At 52.3% G+C, this 19,766-nt stretch overlaps 2 protein-coding genes across 2 annotated transcripts; both read right to left on the bottom strand.

Moving 5' to 3' along the window:
• Positions 1 to 726: 726 nt before the first annotated feature.
• LOC146272234 (T-complex protein 11-like protein 1) lies at positions 727 to 6,414 on the bottom strand. Its single transcript, XM_084705252.1, is given in 11 exon segments — positions 727 to 1,411; positions 1,748 to 1,926; positions 2,374 to 2,555; positions 3,051 to 3,193; positions 3,196 to 3,240; positions 3,898 to 4,034; positions 4,361 to 4,581; positions 5,272 to 5,392; positions 5,557 to 5,689; positions 6,010 to 6,099; positions 6,257 to 6,414. Coding segments are annotated over 11 exon segments (1,563 nt in total). The 5' UTR covers positions 6,336 to 6,414; the 3' UTR covers positions 727 to 1,178.
• Positions 6,415 to 6,827: 413 nt separating this feature from the next.
• Positions 6,828 to 19,765, bottom strand: LOC146272233 (polyhomeotic-like protein 2). Its single transcript, XM_084705327.1, has 9 exons — positions 19,600 to 19,765; positions 13,818 to 14,194; positions 13,365 to 13,554; positions 10,866 to 11,098; positions 10,046 to 10,163; positions 9,672 to 9,792; positions 9,402 to 9,516; positions 8,971 to 9,289; positions 6,828 to 8,333 (listed from the first exon to the last, which is right to left on the bottom strand). Exons 1-9 carry the CDS (start codon positions 19,763 to 19,765, stop codon positions 8,179 to 8,181), a joined length of 1,794 nt encoding a protein of 597 aa, XP_084561453.1. The 3' UTR covers positions 6,828 to 8,178.
• Position 19,766: the final 1 nt, after the last annotated feature.

Here is a 19,766-nt window from a genome sequence, read left to right as displayed (position 1 = left end):
GGGGCGTAGGATTCATTAGAAACACTTTGAAAACGGCAGTTCCCCCTCACGAACACACACACACATCCCACACACATTGGCGGAAATCCCGAGGGAGACGGGGGACACAACCCCCCAATCCTATTGTCAAAATTATTTCCTCCCCCCCACGATACAAATTACAACCTTGATAATGTGTTACAGCAGTAGTTTTGGTGTGTCGCCTCTAAAATTGCTCTTGAGAAATGTTCATGTAATTGTCCCCCCAAAGTATATATGAGATTTTTGCCCCTTGCCCACACACACATTTATATTAAGAAAATTATATCTAACGGCCGCATCCTCAGTTATTTAAAAAAGCTGTCTCGCCAACATTTGAAACCAAACCTACGCCCCTGCCGTAACATGTCGATTCCACGAGCCACCTCTGATCCTCTCCGGAGATAAGCTCTGTAGCAGATGACAGGCTGAGGATCCACAGGAGGGTTCATGAGATGTGTTATAACGTGTTTAACTACTGTACCAGCATACAACGCTTTGCCCAGGACTATGGACAGAGCATGGTTACTCAATGATAATGTAATACTGTTTCAAATTTCAAAGCAATATATACATGAAATTAAATAATACTATGAAAAACGAATTGACTTATTTTTTTATGTTTACTGCTATGTGAGAAATTCTAATCATATAATTTACATTTGTCATCAGAATGTTTACCCCAACAGAAGACACACAGTAGGCTAATTCCAGTTCAGAAAGATAACTGTCATTTTATTTGAAAGAAAAGGACTTGCTATCTTTGGTTAATGCTGTTGTCTACTAGTTAACACATGTTAACTAGTAAACTATTTAATCCAAACTGCAGATCAAAAGGAAAATAACCAAAACCTTCCAGCAGCAGTAAGAATAAACGCCTCACTACATTTCTGGAACATTTTTAAATATATGTAACAGTTTTCCTTTATGAGGGAAACTATAGAAATATGATTGTACACGCAAAACCACCAAAGCATTTTCCAGTTATGACACAACAATGCAAAAAAAAGAAAGACATTTTTTTACTTTTTTTTTTTTTACAAAACACATATTTACATGATCCTGTAGTTGTACAATATACAATACACTGTCTCTGTCTCCTGAGTGATCCAGCATCTTATTAGCGAGGTGGAGCTCCAGGCTGGGGGGGGGGGGGGGGTCTAGCGGGAGTCTTCCCCCATCTCAGCCTCTCTCTCTGGGAACAGGACCCTCCTGAGGATGGGGGCGTAGAAGGGCCCGAACACAGAGCGGTTGAAGTGGAGGATTCTCCCAAAGGAGGAGGCCAGCGAGGTGAGCTCAGCCCCCACCAGGCGCAGGGCCGGGGGCAGGGCCGGGGCCCCCTGCTGGGAACCGGCCTCCAGCGTAGCCTGCAGGTAGCCCCGGACTCTCTCCCCTGGGACGGAGGGGAGGGAAGGAGGTAGAGAGGGGGGGAAGAGAGGGACAGAATGATGGAAGGATGAGGGGAGTGGTGGGGGTGGTAGGAGAGAAAGAGTGAGGGATGGAGGGGAGAGAACGATGAAAAGACGAGGGGAGAGAGAGAGAGGTGGGTGTAAAGTGAAGGGTGGGGGGGATGGGGAGATGGAAGAGAAAAAGTGGAGAGAAAGATGAAGGGAGAGGGAGGGATGCTATATGGCTATTGATAGCGGTGTTTAAATAACAATGGTGTGATGAGGTAATGACAGAAACGCCCTCCCCCCACACACAGACAAACACTCACACACACACTCACCTAGGAGCTTGCGGACAGGGTTGTCAGCCTCCCCCAGATCTGAGATCTGTCTCTTCAGCAGCTCCAGTCCCTCTCTGTCCAGCAGTGGCCCCTCCTGGACGCTCTCCTCCTGGATGCTCCGCACCTGCACTAGCACCAGCTCCGCGAGGCCCTGCAGCGCCCCCTGCAGGTCGCAGCTCCTGGAAGCAGCACAGAAACAGTGACACGCTGCCCTTCCCTCAGGGTGGAGTGGACCACAACTTCCACCCCAGCAGGATGAGAGTGGAAAGGGTCTCCCACGGCAACGGCTGCTTGGCTATGCTCCGTTTTCATTGGTTGCCCTCCTAGCTTACGGGACGGGGAACGGAATCCATGGAAACCTGATCCACTAGTCTTTTTTTGGAATGTGTGTCTTTCAGCTTTAAAAATAATAATAATTGTCCTTAATCCGTGTCTGGTGTCAGAGCCAAGACTTCCACCGGCTCTGTGTGGACGAGCAGGGCTGGAGAACAGCAACTAACACCCTGGAAGAGCCGCAATCTAAAATTCCATCACTGCCGACCTTTCAGAGAAGTTGAACTGCTGCTTATTCTTAGTGTTTTATCTGCTCCCAGTGACAGCCAGGATACAAACTCATCTCTTCTTACCTGCTGTGACTGCCCTCCAACAGGGCAGTGATGGTCTTCTTCAGTTTACCTACAAACCCATGCTGCGAGGAAACTGTGCCCCCACAATGAGTGGTGGTCAAAAGAAGTACTGCAGCCTCCAGAACCAGCAGATTCAGACTCCGACCCAGAGAATCCAGACGGACCCGATCCATCACTACCGTCTGAGAGAGAGAGAGAGAGGGAGAGAGGGAGAGAGGGAGAGAGGGAGAGAGGGAAAGAGAGAGAGGGAGAGAGACAGAGAGGGAGAGAGAGAGGGAGAGAGAGAGAGAGAGAGGGAGAGAGAGGGAGAGAGAGAGAGAGAAAGAGAGAGAGGGAGAGAGGGAAAGAGAGAGGGAGAGAGAGAGAGAGAGAGAGAGGGAGAGAGGGAGAGAGGGAGAGAGAGGTAGAGAGGGAGAGAGAGAGGGAGAGAGGGAGAGAGGGAGAGAGGGAGAGAGGGAGGGAGAGAGGGAGAAAGAGGGAGAGAGAGAAAGAGGGAGAGAGAGAGAGAGGGAGAGAGAGGGAGAGAGACAGACAGTGAGAGTAAAGTTAAATAAACAAATCTAGCAATTACATTCACAGGCACTATCAAATACAAACACAATCTAACTGTGTACATTTGATCTCAGAACTTTGCATCATCTCCATGTCTTCCCCAAGGTGGAGGCCGGCCTCTCTACCTCGGGGTAGTTGTGGTCTTGTGGGTCCCAGCGGAGCAGGTTCAGGTAGGCTCTGTTGAGGACGGCTGTGGGGCTGGGTGGACCAAGAGCACCATCAGGGGGGGGGAGACCCCCTCCGGTCCTGATGAGGGCTTGAATACGAACTCTTGGGCGGCCCCTCGGAGCCATGCAGTGGTGCGGTCCAGAGAGGCTGGGGGATGAGGAGGAGAGAACTGAGGTTTCAGAACTGTGGCTTTACGTGCTAATAAAGTTCTGAAGTCCTATCAATGATCCTGCCTTGGGTTTGAGAAACAAGAGAGTCTGACATTTCTTTGAAAAACAGGTTTAGAGAGAAAAACTCTTTACATCTGGAGACGCAGACCCTCACCTGGAGAGACCCTCACCTGGAGAGACCCTCACCTGGGGAGACCCTCACCTGGAGAGACCCTCACCTGGAGAGACCCTCACCTGGAGAGACCCTCACCTGGAGAGACCCTCACCTGGCTGGTTCCTCACCTGGAGAGACCCTCACCTGGAGAGACCCTCACCTGGCTGGTTCCTCACCTGGAGAGACCCTCACCTGGAGAGACCCTCACCTGGAGAGACCCTCACCTGGCTGGTTCCTCACCTGGAGAGACCCTCATCTTGGGAGACCCTCACCTGGGGAGACCCTCACCTGGAGAGACCCTCACCTGGGGAGACCCTCACCTGGAGAGACCCTCACCTGGGGAGACCCTCACCTGGGGAGACCCTCACCTGGAGAGACCCTCACCTGGGGAGACCCTCACCTGGGGAGACCCTCACCTGGCTGGTTCCTCACCTGGAGAGACCCTCACCTGGAGAGACCCTCACCTGGCTGGTTCCTCACCTGGCTCCTTGTCTAGGATCTGCTGGAACTTGGTCCGCTCGTACTGGACGGCCTGCTGGAGCAGGTGTGGTCTCAGGTTCTGGACGGTGAAGTTCATCATGTCGGTCTTCATCAGTCCCAGAACACGCAGGATCTCCCTGCAGCAGCACACCAGAGCCTTTCACATTCAACCTCAACATTAAGGGATCCTGTGCCATCAGTGCTGTAACGATAATGTATTCATTGAGCAGACACATTCAACTTCAACATTAAGGGATCCTGTGCCATCAGTGCTGTAACGATAATGTATTCATTGAGCAGAGCCTTTTATCCCAAACAACAGTGGAACACGCTCCAACCTCTTGATTGGTCAAGTGCTCTAACCACTGAGCTCTACCCTCCCTGACCCACCACCCACCTCAGGGACCCCCTGCTGCCCCTGCTGCCCCTGCTGCCCCTGCTGCCCCTGTCCCCTGTCCCTAACCGGAGGATGTCCACTGGGTCTGAGAGGCCTCGCAGGGCCCGGATGTCTGGGTCCCGTATGGGGGCACAAAGGGAGCCCATGGTGCTGGTGACGTAGGCGGCCAGGCGGGGCAGGTCCAGGGCCCCGTGGTGGGCCTGCTGCTGGATCAGAGGCAGGTCGAGAACCTCGTCCAGCTGGGCACGCAGCCTGGCATGGCCCGGCAGGAGCAGGGAGAGAAGGGTCTGAACACACACACAGACACACACACACAGACACACACACACAGAGACAGAGACACACACACACAGAGACACACACACACACACACACACAGACACACACACAGACACACACACACAGAGACAGAGACACACACACACAGAGACACACACACACACACACAGACACACACACAGACACACACACACAGAGACAGAGACACACACACACAGAGACACACACACACACACACAGACACACACACACACACACACAGACACACACACACACACACACACACACACAGACACACACAGAGACACACACACACACACACAGACACACACACAGACACACACACACAGAGACAGAGACACACACACACACACACAGACACACACACAGACACACACACACAGAGACAGAGACACACACACACAGAGACACACACACACACACACACACAGACACACACACGCACACACACAGACACACACACACAGACACACACACACACACACACACACAGACACACACACAGACACACACAGAGACAGAGACACACACACACAGACACACACACAGAGACACACACACAGAGACATCCAGTCAGTTATCATACTGTACTCACAGCCTTGACCTCCTGCAGCAGGGTGACAGCATGGCTGGGTTAGGGTTAGGGTTAGAGGGTCAAACCTGCGGCCTGTACTCACAGCCTTGACCTCCTGCAGCAGGGTGACAGCATGGCTGTAGTCTGGAGGGCAGCTAGACAGCTGCTCCTGGAGAACGTCCCAGAAGGCTCGGTGAACCACCTCCGTCACCCTCCCTTCCAGACTGAGGACCGTTTCAACCACAAGTACTCATGAGGGCAACTGCTATGCATTCTTAAGGTATTTTAATTAAATTCACTTCAAATATAGACGTTTCTATTGCTGATCATTACAAATGATCACAACTATAATGTGGTTGATTAGTGGAGGGCGGTGTGACCCCCCTACCTGTCTTTGGGAGGGCTGTTCTGTCTGAAGCAGAAGTCTTGGTTCATCACAATCTCGTGGGCCAGGCTGAGGTTGGAGACGCAGCCCTCCAGCTCTGCCCGCTCTGGTAAGGGGGTCCCCTTAGTGGGGCTGCCTAGGGAGGAGCAGGGGAGAGGACGAGGGAGAGAGATGGGGAGGGAGGGAGGGAGGGAGGGAGGGAGGGAGGGAGGGAGGGAGGGAGGGAGGGAGGGAGGGAGGGAGGGAGGGAGGGAGGGAGTGAAAGGGAGGATGAGAGGCACGTTCAAGGATTGATTGACTGTAACAGTTTAAACAGTAATTAAAAGTTGTCTCTTTAGATATAGTTTACATATAGTTTTGTTTTTAAATTTTCTTTCTGTTCATCTGGACTGCTGTAAAGCCGCAATTTCACTTTGGGGTTAATCCAGTACCCATAATAAGTGGTGTGTATCCTACCTGTGGGAGAGTCCAGTTTCTGAAGACAAGGTATGTCGATCGGTTTCTCTCCACTCGCTTCTTTTACCTCGTTTACATTCGGCATTGTAACTGCATTCATTAGAAGAGTTAGTTGCTGTAGGTGTACGGAATTGACAACGTTCTAACATTTAAATACAACGGGGTTATCAACAGACCATTTATTTGTTAATTTATCGGTCATCTTAAACTACCTAATAAAAAAAGAGGAAAAATAAGGTTTGCTTACCCACACGTTGGTGATGTTCAATTAAATAAAGTATGTGAGTGTTTGGCAAACTGGTGTTTGGTAAAAATTTCGCTTGCATTCAATGTTGGTAGCGTATTGAATAATTGTTATGTCCGGGTTTCGCAGCGCTGTCAGATTCAAACCAGGAGCGGACCATTTCACAAGGAGGGGGCATACATTATTCGAATATCGACATTACACCGAACCGAAGTCAAACGTGCCACTTCCAAGAAAGATTACGTTCACTAATATTCCACGGCAAACAATAATCCATTGAGTGTTTGTGTAATTTGTATTTTAATTAACTACAGTATTTTTTCTGGTACGTTTAGTGGGGGATTGGATTATTCCAAACTCAAACAAAAACAGAGGGCGTGCTTCTGACACATTCCACCGGGTTCCGCCCCCAAGACATTGCAACACGAGATCTGTTCCGTTGAGCAAGAGGCATTATATATCGCTGCTTTTGTTGGCATGGGTTCGGTAAAACAGACTAGTGACAACAGCTCCCGAAACATCCTTCATAAAGACTGACACAAACACACACACACACACACAAGAAGACAATGGCTTTTTGTTGCAGATTATTTATCATTGGAAAAAAGTTTGCGTTACAAATTCGTTCTTTGATAAATACAGGCATTTTACAAAGCATCTCAAAAGTCAAAAACTTCGTTTACCATCACATGACCACAAAGTACAAACAGACACAGACCAAGATAAGAACTTTATAAAAAAACAAACTCCCTTGAAACCGGACGATATTTACACATTTGCATATTTCAAAATATTAAACAACACCTTTTATTATAAAACATGAATAACTTAAAAAGCAAAACACAGGCATGTTATTCCTTAATTCACACATTCAGCAGTCTCTTCTGAAGATGGCGTTGCTTGGTCATTTCCATCTGGGTTGAGGATGTCCTGTGACTGAGACCCTTGAGTTAGTGTGTCTCCGCCCTGGTCTGTACTTCCTGTCTCACATGTCCCAGAACACACGTCTTGAACAAGTTTGGACGCATTTGGGTAAATCACTTTGGACGGAGAGAGAGAGAGCAAGAGAGAGAGAGATTGAGACAGAAAAAGTATCTTCCCTTGAAAACGAGAACTAAGGAGCATCTTTTGCAAGAAAAATAAACTCAAGTGCTTCTCAAACTTTTAGTCAGGCCTCTAAACAGAAAAACATTTCAGCCCCCCCCCTCCCATTTGAACTGCACCCTCTTCCAAAGCGTTATACTTCTCTCGTTATCTGCTCCCCCACACAACGTTCCACAAGCTTTTCAGTGTCCCCTGACATACACACTTGTGTTGCCAATAACCAAAGTAACAACCTCAAATAAAACACACCATCTAAGGTAAGAAGTCCTATGTTCAGTCACAATTACACGTCAGGAGAATATTATTTTAGTAACAATATCTCTGTTCCAACTCCCCTGAAGATGAATCACAACTGGAGCCAGAAGGGGGCAGGGTCTCCAGGGGTGGAGCCAGCAGGGGGCGGAGTCTCTAGGGGTGGAGCCAGGAGGGGGCGGAGTCTCTAGGGGTGGAGCCAGGAGGGGGCGGAGTCTCTAGGGGTGGAGCCAGGAGGGGGTGGAGCCTCTAGGGGTGGAGCCAGGAGGGGGTGGACCCCGCAGGGGGCGGAGTCTCTAGGGGTGGAGCCAGGACGGGGTGGAGCCAGCATGGGAGGAGTCTCCGGGGGGAGGGGTGGGGGGGCGCCAGCGGGGTTGGAGTAGGAGAAGAGCTGATATGCTAGTGCAGTCAGAGATATCAGTGCTTTGGTGACGAGTCTTACATCCTGTCCCCGAGTGAGACTCTCCTCCTCCTCCCACCACACACACACACAAAAACACACACACACACACACAGACACACACACAGACACAGACACACTGGCAGCCAGTCCAGTAGATGGCCCCTGGCTAGGAGTCTTTCAGCATGTTGATGCTGGCGTAGATCTTGAGGGCAGGACCCAGTTTGATGTTCATGGCGCTCATCAAGTGGTCCTCCTTCAGCAGGAGCAGAGCCTGGCCGTCGATCTCCTGCGAGCGGAACTCCTCCGCAATCTCCTGGCAGCCTGGGGCGACAACCACAGTCAGACCGCACTAACTAACCCACACACAACCACAGTCAGACCGCACTAACTAACCCACACACAACCACAGTCAGACCGCACTAACTAACTCACACACAACCACAGTCAGACCGCACTAACTAACCCACACACAACCACAGCAGTCAGACCGCACTAACTAACCCACACACAACCACAGTCAGACCGCACTAACTAACTCACACACAACCACAGTCAGACCGCACTAACTAACCCACACACAACCACAGTCAGACCGCACTAACTAACCCACACACAACCACAGTCAGACCGCACTAACTAACCCACACACAACCACAGCAGTCAGACCGCACTAACTAACCCACACACAACCACAGCAGTCAGACCGCACTAACTAACCCACACACAACCACAGTCAGACCGCACTAACTAACCCACACACAACCACAGCAGTCAGACCGCACTAACTAACTCAGTTAGAACTGCACTTCCGAATCCTTGATTATCTGCAAAACGTACTACATGCGTCATTTGCACGTCGCTGTGTAAAAATGTCTAAATGACCAAATGTAAATACTGAATGATCATACCTTATTGCTTACTGGGTTCTAAATGTTTGAGGGTTGGTGTGTGGACCAACCTGGTAGAGAGCGGATGAACTCGTACACCTCCCCCACCTTCCACTGGGTGGCGTTGGTGGGCATGAAGTGCTGAGAGAGGGGCGGCTCCCTGGCTTCCTGTTCAGAGCCCCTCCCTGCCGGGTGGTGTGTGGGGGCCCCCTGGGGGGGCGCCTGGGGGGGCCCCTGGGGGGGCCCGGAGCTGGCGGCCGACAGGGGGGAGGCGGGCTCCTCGTCGCTGGATGTGTCTGAACAGGGGCTGGACTCCCCCTGGTTGGCCTGGGAGGGGGGGTGGGGGGCCGTGGACCCCCGGGGGGGCTGTGAGGGTGTGGGGGACAGCTTCTGGAAGAACAACAGGGCAGATGGTAAGGGTTAGGGTTAGAAGAGATGGTCAGAGCTCGCTGGCTTATACCTGCTTGAGGACACAGGAAGTGGTACAGGAAGTAGATCCTACCTGCTTCTTGGCCTCCACGCTGGGACGGCCCACAGACCTCCTGCGCCAGCGATTGGTTGGTTTGCTCCTCTCTGGGCGGAACAGGCCCATCCTCTTAGTGCAGCCCACATTATACCTGATCACGTAGGAGAAGAAGATCACACGTCTTTCATGCAGGTAGGAGATTTATTGCAGTACATCCTAAATGATTTGTCTGTCGCTCTGGATAAAAGTTTCCACAGCGAGGCCGGGGGGGGGGCAGCGAGGTCGGGGAGGGGGGACACAGCATACCTCTTGGCACAGACCATGGAGCAGAACCTCTTGGAGCCCTTGAACTTGTAGTTGAAGTCCACCCAGCCACAGTACTCACAGGTGAGTTTAGGAACATCTGCCTCCTCCTGCTCCTTCAGCTCTGAGCACACACACACACACACACACACCAGTTAGCATCAACACTGGCAAGTTGTGCCTGAACAATGTAACATGTCAGAAGTCTACTGGAGTCAGCTAGCCAGTTGGTCAGCCACCCAGCCAGTCAGCCAGCCAGCCAGCCAGCCAGCCAGTCAGCCAGCCAGCCAGCCAGCCAGCCAGTCAGCCAGCCAGCCACCCACCCAGCCATTCAGTCAGCCAGCCAGCCAGTCAGCCAGCCAGTCAGCCAGCCTCACCTTGGTCCTCTGCCTCAGAGTCGGTACTGTTGTCAGGGTTACTGCCGGGGGTCTTGTCAGGGTCAGAGGAGAGCTGGTCCTTCTTGGGGCTGTCCACCAGGAGGGGGAACCGCTCAATCTGGACAACAACAACAACAATTTCACAAACATCAACATTAACACCAACCACAGCAATATCAACAACTATACCACAGACATCCACAATAACATCTATAACAACATCATCAACCACAACATTAACAATAAACACAACAAAAACAGCAAGATATCACAAACATCAACAATAACATAAACACCAGCACCAACACAATCGTCATTTGAAGGTAGGAGTAGAACAAGCACTGTGTAGTGTCTGACAGTCTCATCATGCCCCACCTCAGGAGAGGAACAGGAACCACAACCAGCCAGTAGGGGGCAGTGTGTCCCCAGACAGACGCCTCAATGTCAATGTGTCTCAATGTGTTTTGATCTACAATAATCCTACTGCAAATGATGCTGCTCATCTGAGGGCTTTCTGTGCAGATCTCTGACACGCGCTGGCATCCCCCTGATGGTGCACAGCTGACGCCCCCTCCGTCAGGTCTACACCCGGTACACGGTAAGGTGAGCCAGTTACCCAGCTAAGCTCAGGAGGAAGCCAGGAGGTAACTAGCGAGCAGCTGTCAAGCTGGCACAGTCCCGTGTAGGAAAATTATGTGTTTGTTTCAAGTAGGATACCCCTCAGGGCATACACACAAGTACACACACACAAACACACAGGACAGTGACAGCTTGTTTACTCCTTCGTAATGGACGCCCCTCAGAGAGCTGTAGCACTCACGGGGAACGGCTCTGCTCCCTCCTGGATGACGAAGCCCTCGATGACGTGTGTGAGGACCTGGGGCTTGACGATGGCCTGCGGGGGCTTGTTCTCTCCGTTCTGCGGCGCGCTTCCCGCCACCACAGGCGCCACCTCGCTCTCGTTTCCGGAGGTCATGTTCGCCGGAGGAGAGGGCGTTCCAGGTGATGGGGTTGAGCTGACGCGCTTGGTCGAAGCTGAGCTCTCCGCCGGAGCTGAGTCACAAACAGACAGGTAAACAAACGAAGTTTAGATCCACGAGACGTGTTCCCGCTCGACTCTGTCACTGCGGGGCCGACTGTCAAAACGGAGCGTTCCTAGTTGCGTAATTGTGGGAGTCAATTATGCACGAAAATCATGGATATCTAATCCCCCCACACCCCTTAAAATTATGTTGTGGTGTGTTACTGCGTCTGCGTACGGTTATTGTATTGTGTAAATTAGGATTTGAGATTGTTTACTGTTGATATAACAAGATACTGACAAATACCTGGGCGCAAAGAAGTCGATCTGCGCCTTTTCGAACGAGCATGTTTACATGCGGCGAGCACCAAAGGTTACACTAAGTTTGTAGTTCAGCATCTTGATCAGATAGCAAACAATAAGTGAACACATTTACATAAATCTGACCAAATACAATTCAACTGTTTAACGAGTTGCTCGACAATCAAACAAAAAACGCACGCAGACATCCATCTTGTAAACAAAGTCGTTAAAAGCGGGTTCTTTTCTACACATTAGCCCAAAGCTCCGCTAAAAGACTTACAAAGGTCTGCTTCCGTGCCCACTCTAAAAAGCTTTCGCTTATAGAGAAAGATTAAGAATTGGCTCACCAAAACTTCCTCTGTCGCTTCCCTTAAGCTTGTTATCCAATTTATTTTGGACGCTCACACAAAAATGCTAAATCTGCGCTACTCGTTGAAAGAGGCTCGAATCGCACGCCTCTCAACGGCAAAGGAGGGCTGATAAACGGCTCGACAATGTGCGAATCTCGCTCGGAGCTGCTGTGTTTCACGGTTTAAAGACAGGCGGTGCACTCTGGGCAGCAGGAGAGAAGCACCGCCTCCTCTCTCCCCCTGGACACTAATACAGGCTCCTCTTAACGCCATACATTACACTCCTGTAATGTTCACTAATACAGTTCAGGCTCGAGTCAAGACCAGTTTTAATTATGAACACAGTTGGATGGTTTCTGACTTCCTAAGATATTATACTCATACAGAATATGTATGACTCATACAGAATATGAGTATCAGTTAATTGTCTTCATGTTAACTAGGTAAAAGTGAATGGCCTTAAAAAAGAGAAATCCGGGTTTAGTCATTATTTTCCTGTTAAATATTCTACGGGCCAAATTATTTAATGGATCATTCAATTATATAGGTGAGTGAATTCACTGGAAAACAATTACAAGTAGCCCAAAGTAACCATGGAGACCACATCACCCATGAGCTTGGTGACCAGTGATGTCACCACATTCACCCCAACACCGGCAACAAGAAAAAAGCAGTTTTATTACATCAGCAATACACCCTAGAAAACAGGGAGCCAGAATGGGGTGTTGTGTGGGTGGAGCAGAACCCCACTGCAGCGTTGCGTCTTCACTTCCAGGAAAGCATTGTGCAACGCAAGGTTTCCACTAACCAGAAGGACACATTTGACACTAAATGTTTTCCACAGGAAAAACTAAACATGGCTGAACCATCTCAGTGCTAAACTACCAGCACCTCTGTTCTCTTGTTGTGGCAACAGAGGTAACAAGCTGCTTCAGCTCATTGTTTTATCACCGCAATTCCATATATATATATATATGTACATATTTTGGGGGGGTTCAGAACTGCCTGTTGCTGTGTAAATGGTTGTACAGTTTTAATGACTGAGTAACGTCATACAGATGATGAGGCCCTGGACTCAGAGTCACTAACAACATGTGCAGCTCAGAGGAATCTGATCAACTTTTACATTTGAACATCTTTCTAGAGAGGGGGAGGAGGAGAGGAGGAGGAGGAGGAGGGAGGAGGAGGAGGAGGAGGAGGGAGGAGGAGAGAGGAGGAGAGAGGAGGAGGAGGGAGGAGGAGGGAGGAGGAGAGAGGAGGAGGAGGGAGGAGAGAGGAGGAGGAGGAGGAGGAGGAGGGAAGAGGAGGAGGAGGAGAGAGGAGGGAGGAGGAGGAGGAGCGAGGAGGGAGGAGAGAGGAGGAGGAGGAGGAGGGAGGAGGAGGAGGGAGGAGGAGGGAGGAGGAGGAGGAGGAGGGAGGAGGAGGAGGAGGAGGAGAGAGGAGGAGGAGGGAGGAGGAGAGAGGAGGAGGAGAGAGGAGGAGGAGGAGGGAGGAGGAGGAGAGAGGAGGAGGAGAGAGGAGACAGGTGTGTTTGAGTCCAGGTGTCTAAACTCAAACTAGCAAATGCATCCCATCAGGAAAAAATTCTTTTGGCGATAGTATGACAAAGGCAACTGTGACGTAAAAAGAGGGTCGGGGCTACTACCTGACGGGAGGCTAGTGGGCGTGGCCACGGGGGTGGAGTTGGGCGTGGCAGGGGCGGGCTTCGGAGGCTCGGAAGGCTTGGCGACCGGTGAGGGAGAGGGGGCGGGGCTCTGCTGGGCGGCAGTGGGCGGAGTTTCTCTAACCACCAATGAGGTGGGCTTGTCTTTGCTGTCTTGATCCAATCGGGACGCCTGGGGGGGAGAAGGAGAGAGAGTGGATAAAACAGAGGGAAAGACAGAGAATGAGAGCAAGAGAGAGGAGGAGATAGAGAGAGGAGGAGATAGAGAGAGGAGGAGATAGAGAGTAAGAGGAGATAGAGAGTAAGAGGAGATAGAGAAAGGTAGAAATAGAGGAAAAGAGAACTTGAAGTCACTCAAACATACTACATGTCATATAAACACAACTCTTTTTCTCAACACATTGTTCCATTGTGGCCCCCGGGCCCCCGTCGTACCTGGCCCCTGACCTGCGAGGCGGTGGGCTGGATCTGGAGGTTGATGGGGGTGAGCTGGACGGGCTGGGCCTTGGCCTGGCTGAGGGTGAGGCCGGGGTGGAGCGTGTGGTGGGGGCTGATGGTGGAGTGGAAGATGGTGGCCTGGTGGTTGGCCGGTGGGGCCTGGTGGCTGGCCGCCGGGGCCTGGTGGCTGGCCGCCGGGGCCTGGTGGCCGGCCGCCGGGGCCTGGGGAGGGCCGGGCGGTCGGGGCTGCACAGGGCCGGGGGTGTGGAGGTGAGGCTGGATGGAGGCTGTCTGGAGGAGAGGAGCTCTCTGAGGAATGTGGCTCTGCTGCTTGTGGTGGATCACCAGGGAGTGGGGCTGGATCTGGGTGTAGGCTGGAGTGGGGACACACACACACACACACACACAATGTAGAGTCAGTGAAGAGATCCTTGTAACCCACTTGTTTCACGTGGGATAAACCCCAGAGCCCAGAGCAGGCCAGCTGGCTACCCTCCCTATCAACCTGAGGAACACTGCAGGCTAACACTGAGCCTGCTCCACATCCTGACAACTGCCACAGCAAACCATGTGGGAATCACCCAAGAAACCAAAGCAGAAACCCACTCCACAACAGAGAAGCCGGTGTATGAAAGGAGCCTTGCAGCTTCTCTAGGCTAGCGGGCGTTGACAGAACGCAGCATTAAGAGCGTGTTGAAAAGCCCACATCAGAGTTCTGAAGGAGTCATTGCTCACTAGCATCCCACTCAGACTAGCCCGTCAGCGCCTGTCAGCTCTGGAGCAAACACACCATCTACCCAGGAACAGAGCTGCCTCCAGCCCAGCCCAGCCTCCTCCTCCTCTGGGGTCAGCCCAGCGGGGCCCTGGCCTCTACGGAGGACAGCTCTGTATAAACACAGCTCGGGGCAGACACGGGGAGGGGAGGAGAGGGGATTCATGACTTACTGACTGTAGTCAAGGGTGAGTCAGTGTGACTGCTACTCTGCTACCTCAACACACACACACACACACCTCCCTCTGGGAAACCCAGAGAACCTGCTGAGTCACCTTCACTGCTCCGTAACGAGACGGGCTTCTCTCAGACTGCTCCCCAGAGAGGCTCCTGAACACAGCTCCGCCCACGACCCCCTCCGGCAGCAGGGACACTGTGAGGCTGGGAGAAGCAGGGCTCTGGTTCTGGAGGGGGGCCAGCCTACAGGGCCGGGCCCCCCTCTCAGGCTCCGTTGTGGGAAAGCAGGTCTGGGGCCGCATGACTGGAGGGTGTTTTGGGTGTGGGGGAGGAGACCACTGCCTCCCCACAGCAGAGCTGGGAGGGTTCCATCATCCAGCCTCCTCAACCCCGGGATCTGCAGGGGAGGGCCTTCCCATGTGGGGACACAGGACTCACAGGCAACCCAACTTATGGTTCAAATACACCGGATACAAGAAGCAGCCCTCACTATCCTACTCACAGCCTTCTCAGAGCCCTAATGAGGAACAGAGAAAAAGAGAGAGAGACATAGAGAGAGAGACATAAAGAGAGAGAGAGACATAAAGAGAGAGAGAGACATAAAGAGAGAGAGAGACATAAAGAGAGAGAGAGACATAAAGAGAGAGAGAGACATAAAGAGAGAGAGACCTCTTGCAGAGGAGAGAAGAAAAGGGGGAGGAAGAGGGGGTCATTCTCCCTCAAGGCCGGGGGATGAGGAGAAGAATGAGTCAGCCCATCCCTCCCACACACACACACTTCCTATGGAGTGTGTGTGTGTGTGTAGCAGGATGTCTACAGGAGAGGGCTGTGTGTGTGTGTGTGTGTGTGTGTAGCAGGATGTCTACAGGAGAGGGCTGAGTGTGTGTGTGTGTGTGTGTGTGTGTGTGGGGCGGCCTGCATGGCCAGGCCCTGGAAAATCCCTGAGTTTCCAGTCAGTCTCTGGCTGCTCCTGCTGTCGTCCTCATCTCCTGAGAACCTCCATTCTGGTCAACAGACAGCAGCAGACAGGGCATAACCAAGCCTCGTCAAGCCTCAGAGACAGGAGAATGTAGCCTACACCTTACCCTCAAGTCTGACAACCTAACAGGGCAAGTACATCCAGTAGCAATCTGGGTGCAGAGAGGTGTAGGAGGGTGTAGGAGGGTGCAGAGAGGTGTAGGAGGGTGCAGAGAGGTGTAGGAGGGTGTACAGAGGTGTAGGAGGGGTGTAGGAGTGTGTAGAGAGGTGTAGGAGGGGTGCAGAGAGGTGTAGGAGGGTGTACAGAGGTGTAGGAGGGTGTAGGGAGGTGTAGGAGGGTGCAGAGAGGTGTAGGAGGGTGTACAGAGGTGTAGGAGGGGTGTAGGAGTGTGTAGAGAGGTGTAGGAGGGGTGCAGAGAGGTGTAGGAGGGTGTACAGAGGTGTAGGAGGGTGTAGGGAGGTGTAGGAGGGTGTAGGGAGGTGTAGGAGAGGTGCAGAGAGGTGTAGGAGGGGTGCAGAGAGGTGTAGGAGGGTGTAGAGAGGTGTAGGAGGGTGCAGAGAGGTGTAGGAGGGGTGCAGAGAGGTGTAGGAGGGTGCAGAGAGGTGTAGGAGGGTGTAGGAGGGTGCAGAGAGGTGTAGGAGGGTGTAGGAGGGTGCAGAGAGGTGTAGGAGGGTGTAGGGAGGTGTAGGAGGGTGTACAGAGGTGTAGGAGGGGTGCAGAGAGGTGTAGGAGGGTGTAGAGAGGTGTAGGAGGGGTGCAGAGAGGTGTAGGAGGGTGTAGAGAGGTGTAGGAGGGTGCAGAGAGGTGTAGGAGGGGTGCAGAGAGGTGTAGGAGGGTGCAGAGAGGTGTAGGAGGGTGTAGGAGGGTGCAGAGAGGTGTAGGAGGGTGTAGAGAGGTGTAGGAGGGTGCAGAGAGGTGTAGGAGGGTGCAGAGAGGTGTAGGAGGGGTGCAGAGAGGTGTAGGAGGGTGTAGAGAGGTGTAGGAGGGTGCAGAGAGGTGTAGGAGGGTGTAGGAGTGTGTAGAGAGGTGTAGGAGGGGTAGAGAGGTGTAGGAGGGGTGCAGAGAGGTGTAGGAGTGTGTAGAGAGGTGTAGGAGGGGTGCAGAGAGGTGTAGGAGGGGTGCAGAGAGGTGTAGGAGGGGTGCAGAGAGGTGTAGGAGGGGTGCAGAGAGGTGTAGGAGGGGTGCAGAGAGGTGTAGGAGGGGTGCAGAGCCTCCCCTCTATCAGACAGGAGGATGAAAACAACACAAAACATGAGAGCAGATGCTCCAGGCTGGTCCCCTGGAGACAGGAAGCCATGCTGCAGGGAGTTCAGCCCTCCTCCTCCTCCTCCTCCTGAAGGCTCTACCACCCAGCAGACAGCTGCAAGGAGTTCAGCCCTCCTCCTCCTCCTCCTGAAGGCTCTACCACCCAGCAGACAGCTGCAGGGAGTTCAGCCCTCCTTCTCCTCCTCCTGAAGGCTCTACCACCCAGCAGACAGCTGCAGGGAGTTCAGCCCTCCTCCTCCTCCTCCTGAAGGCTCTACCACCCAGCAGACAGCTGCTGGGAGTTCAGCCCTCCTCCTCCTCCTCCTCCTCCTGAAGGCTCTACCACCCAGCAGACAGGAACACTGCTCTGTGGACCAGGGTACCACCACTGCTGACTTAGCTGGCTGGCTGCCAGGGCCAGTTCCCCCCCTGGTCACACTTCTCTAGGAAGAGAGCTCCACACATCTCCGGGGCACACCTGTCCCTCACGACCGCTACCATGGCAACCCTGGGTAATTATGAGTGCATGGCCAGTTTCAGGCTCCGCCCCCTAACCCTGCCTGAGTCCATTACTGGCTCCCTGGTACGCACTCTGCTAACCCCCCTGCATGGCAAACAGACAGGCTTTACACACACACACACACACACACACACACACCACAAAACAAAGTCGTCCCAACACACATCTGTTCTTCAGCAGGTACACTCACTCCTGCTGGAACTCCGACTCCGTGTCAGACCACCTGTTAGAGGAGGAGGAAGACAGCCTGCCCTTCACAGCTTCTGGTTTACAAATCCGCTAGGATGTTCTACACCGAACCCTAACTCTCCCACACATACATTCACCACACCCCCAACACTCACACACACAACTCATGTTCTTCCCTCCACATCTAACCCTAACCCTTTTGCAACCTCTCCACCCCCCCCCCCCCATCCCCCTTCCTCCCTCCACATCTATCCATCCCTTTTGCAACCTCTCCACCCCCCCCCCATCCCCCTCCCTCCCTCCTCGCATTCTCTCTTGTTCTACATCTGCCCTCTCTCTCCTGTGCTCGTGTTTCTGGTCATGGATGTAACCCAGCAGGTTCAGACATGCAGACCTCAGCAGGTAACAGCCTCACAAAGCGCCTCTGTTAACACCTCATAGTATGTACACACACACAGTACCCAGACAACACTGCTCTTCTATGGATGTTGTCCTCTGTTGCTACATGGTTGACTGGAAACTTGTCTTAATCATGTCCAGATGACACTGTCATTTGGTTCATGATAAATAAAAACGCCGGGACACACTTATGGTGTCTTACAAGACGCTCTGCTGCCCTCTAGTGCATATTCCAGGAACCTTGGCGAGTACAACCAGTTTACTACTGAGTGTGTGCTACCATGAGGACAAGCAGTAGTGTGTGCTGCCTAGTGTGTGCTACCTAGTGTGTGCTACCTAGTGTGTGCTACCTAGTGTGTGTTACCTAGTGTGTGCTACCTAGTGTGTGTTACCTAGTGTGTGCTACCTAGTGTGTGCTACCTAGTGTGTGCTACCTAGTGTGTGCTACCTAGTGTGTGTTACCTAGTGTGTGCTACCTAGTGTGTGTTACCTAGTGTGTGCTACCTAGTGTGTGTTACCTAGTGTGTGCTACCTAGTGTGTGCTACCTAGTGTGTGCTACCTAGTGTGTGCTACCTAGTGTGTGCTGCCTAGTGTGTGTTACCTAGTGTGTGTTACCTAGTGTGTGCTACCTAGTGTGTGCTACCTAGTGTGTGCTACCTAGTGTGTGTTACCCAGTGTGTGCTACCTAGTGTGTGTTACCTAGTGTGTGTTACCTAGTGTGTGCTACCTAGTGTGTGCTACCTAGTGTGTGCTACCTAGTGTGTGTTACCTAGTGTGTGCTACCTAGTGTGTGTTACCTAGTGTGTGCTACCTAGTGTGTGCTACCTAGTGTGTGCTACCTAGTGTGTGCTACCTAGTGTGTGCTACCTAGTGTGTGTTACCTAGTGTGTGCTACCTAGTGTGTGTTACCTAGTGTGTGCTACCTAGTGTGTGTTACCTAGTGTGTGCTACCTAGTGTGTGCTACCTAGTGTGTGCTACCTAGTGTGTGCTACCTAGTGTGTGCTGCCTAGTGTGTGTTACCTAGTGTGTGTTACCTAGTGTGTGCTACCTAGTGTGTGCTACCTAGTGTGTGCTACCTAGTGTGTGTTACCCAGTGTGTGCTACCTAGTGTGTGTTACCTAGTGTGTGTTACCTAGTGTGTGCTACCTAGTGTGTGCTACCTAGTGTGTGCTACCTAGTGTGTGTTACCTAGTGTGTGTTACCTAGTGTGTGTTACCTAGTGTGTGTTACCTAGTGTGTGTTACCTAGTGTGTGCTACCTAGTGTGTGCTACCTAGTGTGTGCTACCCAGTGTGTGTTACCTAGTGTGTGTTACCTAGTGTGTGTTACCTAGTGTGTGCTACCTAGTGTGTGCTACCTAGTGTGTGCTACCTAGTGTGTGCTACCTAGTGTGTGCTACCTAGTGTGTGCTAGCCAGTGTGTGTTACCTAGTGTGTGCTACCTAGTGTGTGCTACCCAGTGTGTGCTAGCCGCCCTTAGGGTTAGGGGTATACACACCTGGAGCGATGAGAGCAGAGCCCCTTCCCACAGTCACACTGCGGCTCATGTTCAGGGCCCGCCCCTCCGAAGCCGCCTCCCCCTTCATGTTAAGGGCCCGCCCCTCCAACGACGCCTCCCCCTTCATGTTCAGGGCCCGCCCCTCCGAAGCCGCCTCCCCCTTCATG

This window comes from Hypomesus nipponensis, chromosome 9, assembly GCF_054491055.1.
Source record: "Hypomesus nipponensis isolate SF chromosome 9, ASM5449105v1, whole genome shotgun sequence".
NCBI classification, from domain to species: domain Eukaryota; kingdom Metazoa; phylum Chordata; class Actinopteri; order Osmeriformes; family Osmeridae; genus Hypomesus; species Hypomesus nipponensis.
Note: the sequence above shows the minus strand (reverse complement) of the source record. Positions and strands in the feature narration are given on the sequence as shown.

Bases quoted from the DNA above. Each gene is read 5' to 3' on its own strand.
- LOC146272233 (XM_084705327.1), bottom strand. From the start codon at position 19,765: ATGAAGGGGGAGGCGGCTTCGGAGGGGCGGGCCCTGAACATGAAGGGG. The intron at 9,793-10,045 runs GTGAGGCTGGCT...GTGTGTGCTCAG, and splicing joins CTCTGAGGCAGAGGACCAAG to AGCTGAAGGAGCAGGAGGAG. The intron at 9,517-9,671 runs GTATGCTGTGTC...CTACGTGATCAG, and splicing joins TCCATGGTCTGTGCCAAGAG to GTATAATGTGGGCTGCACTA.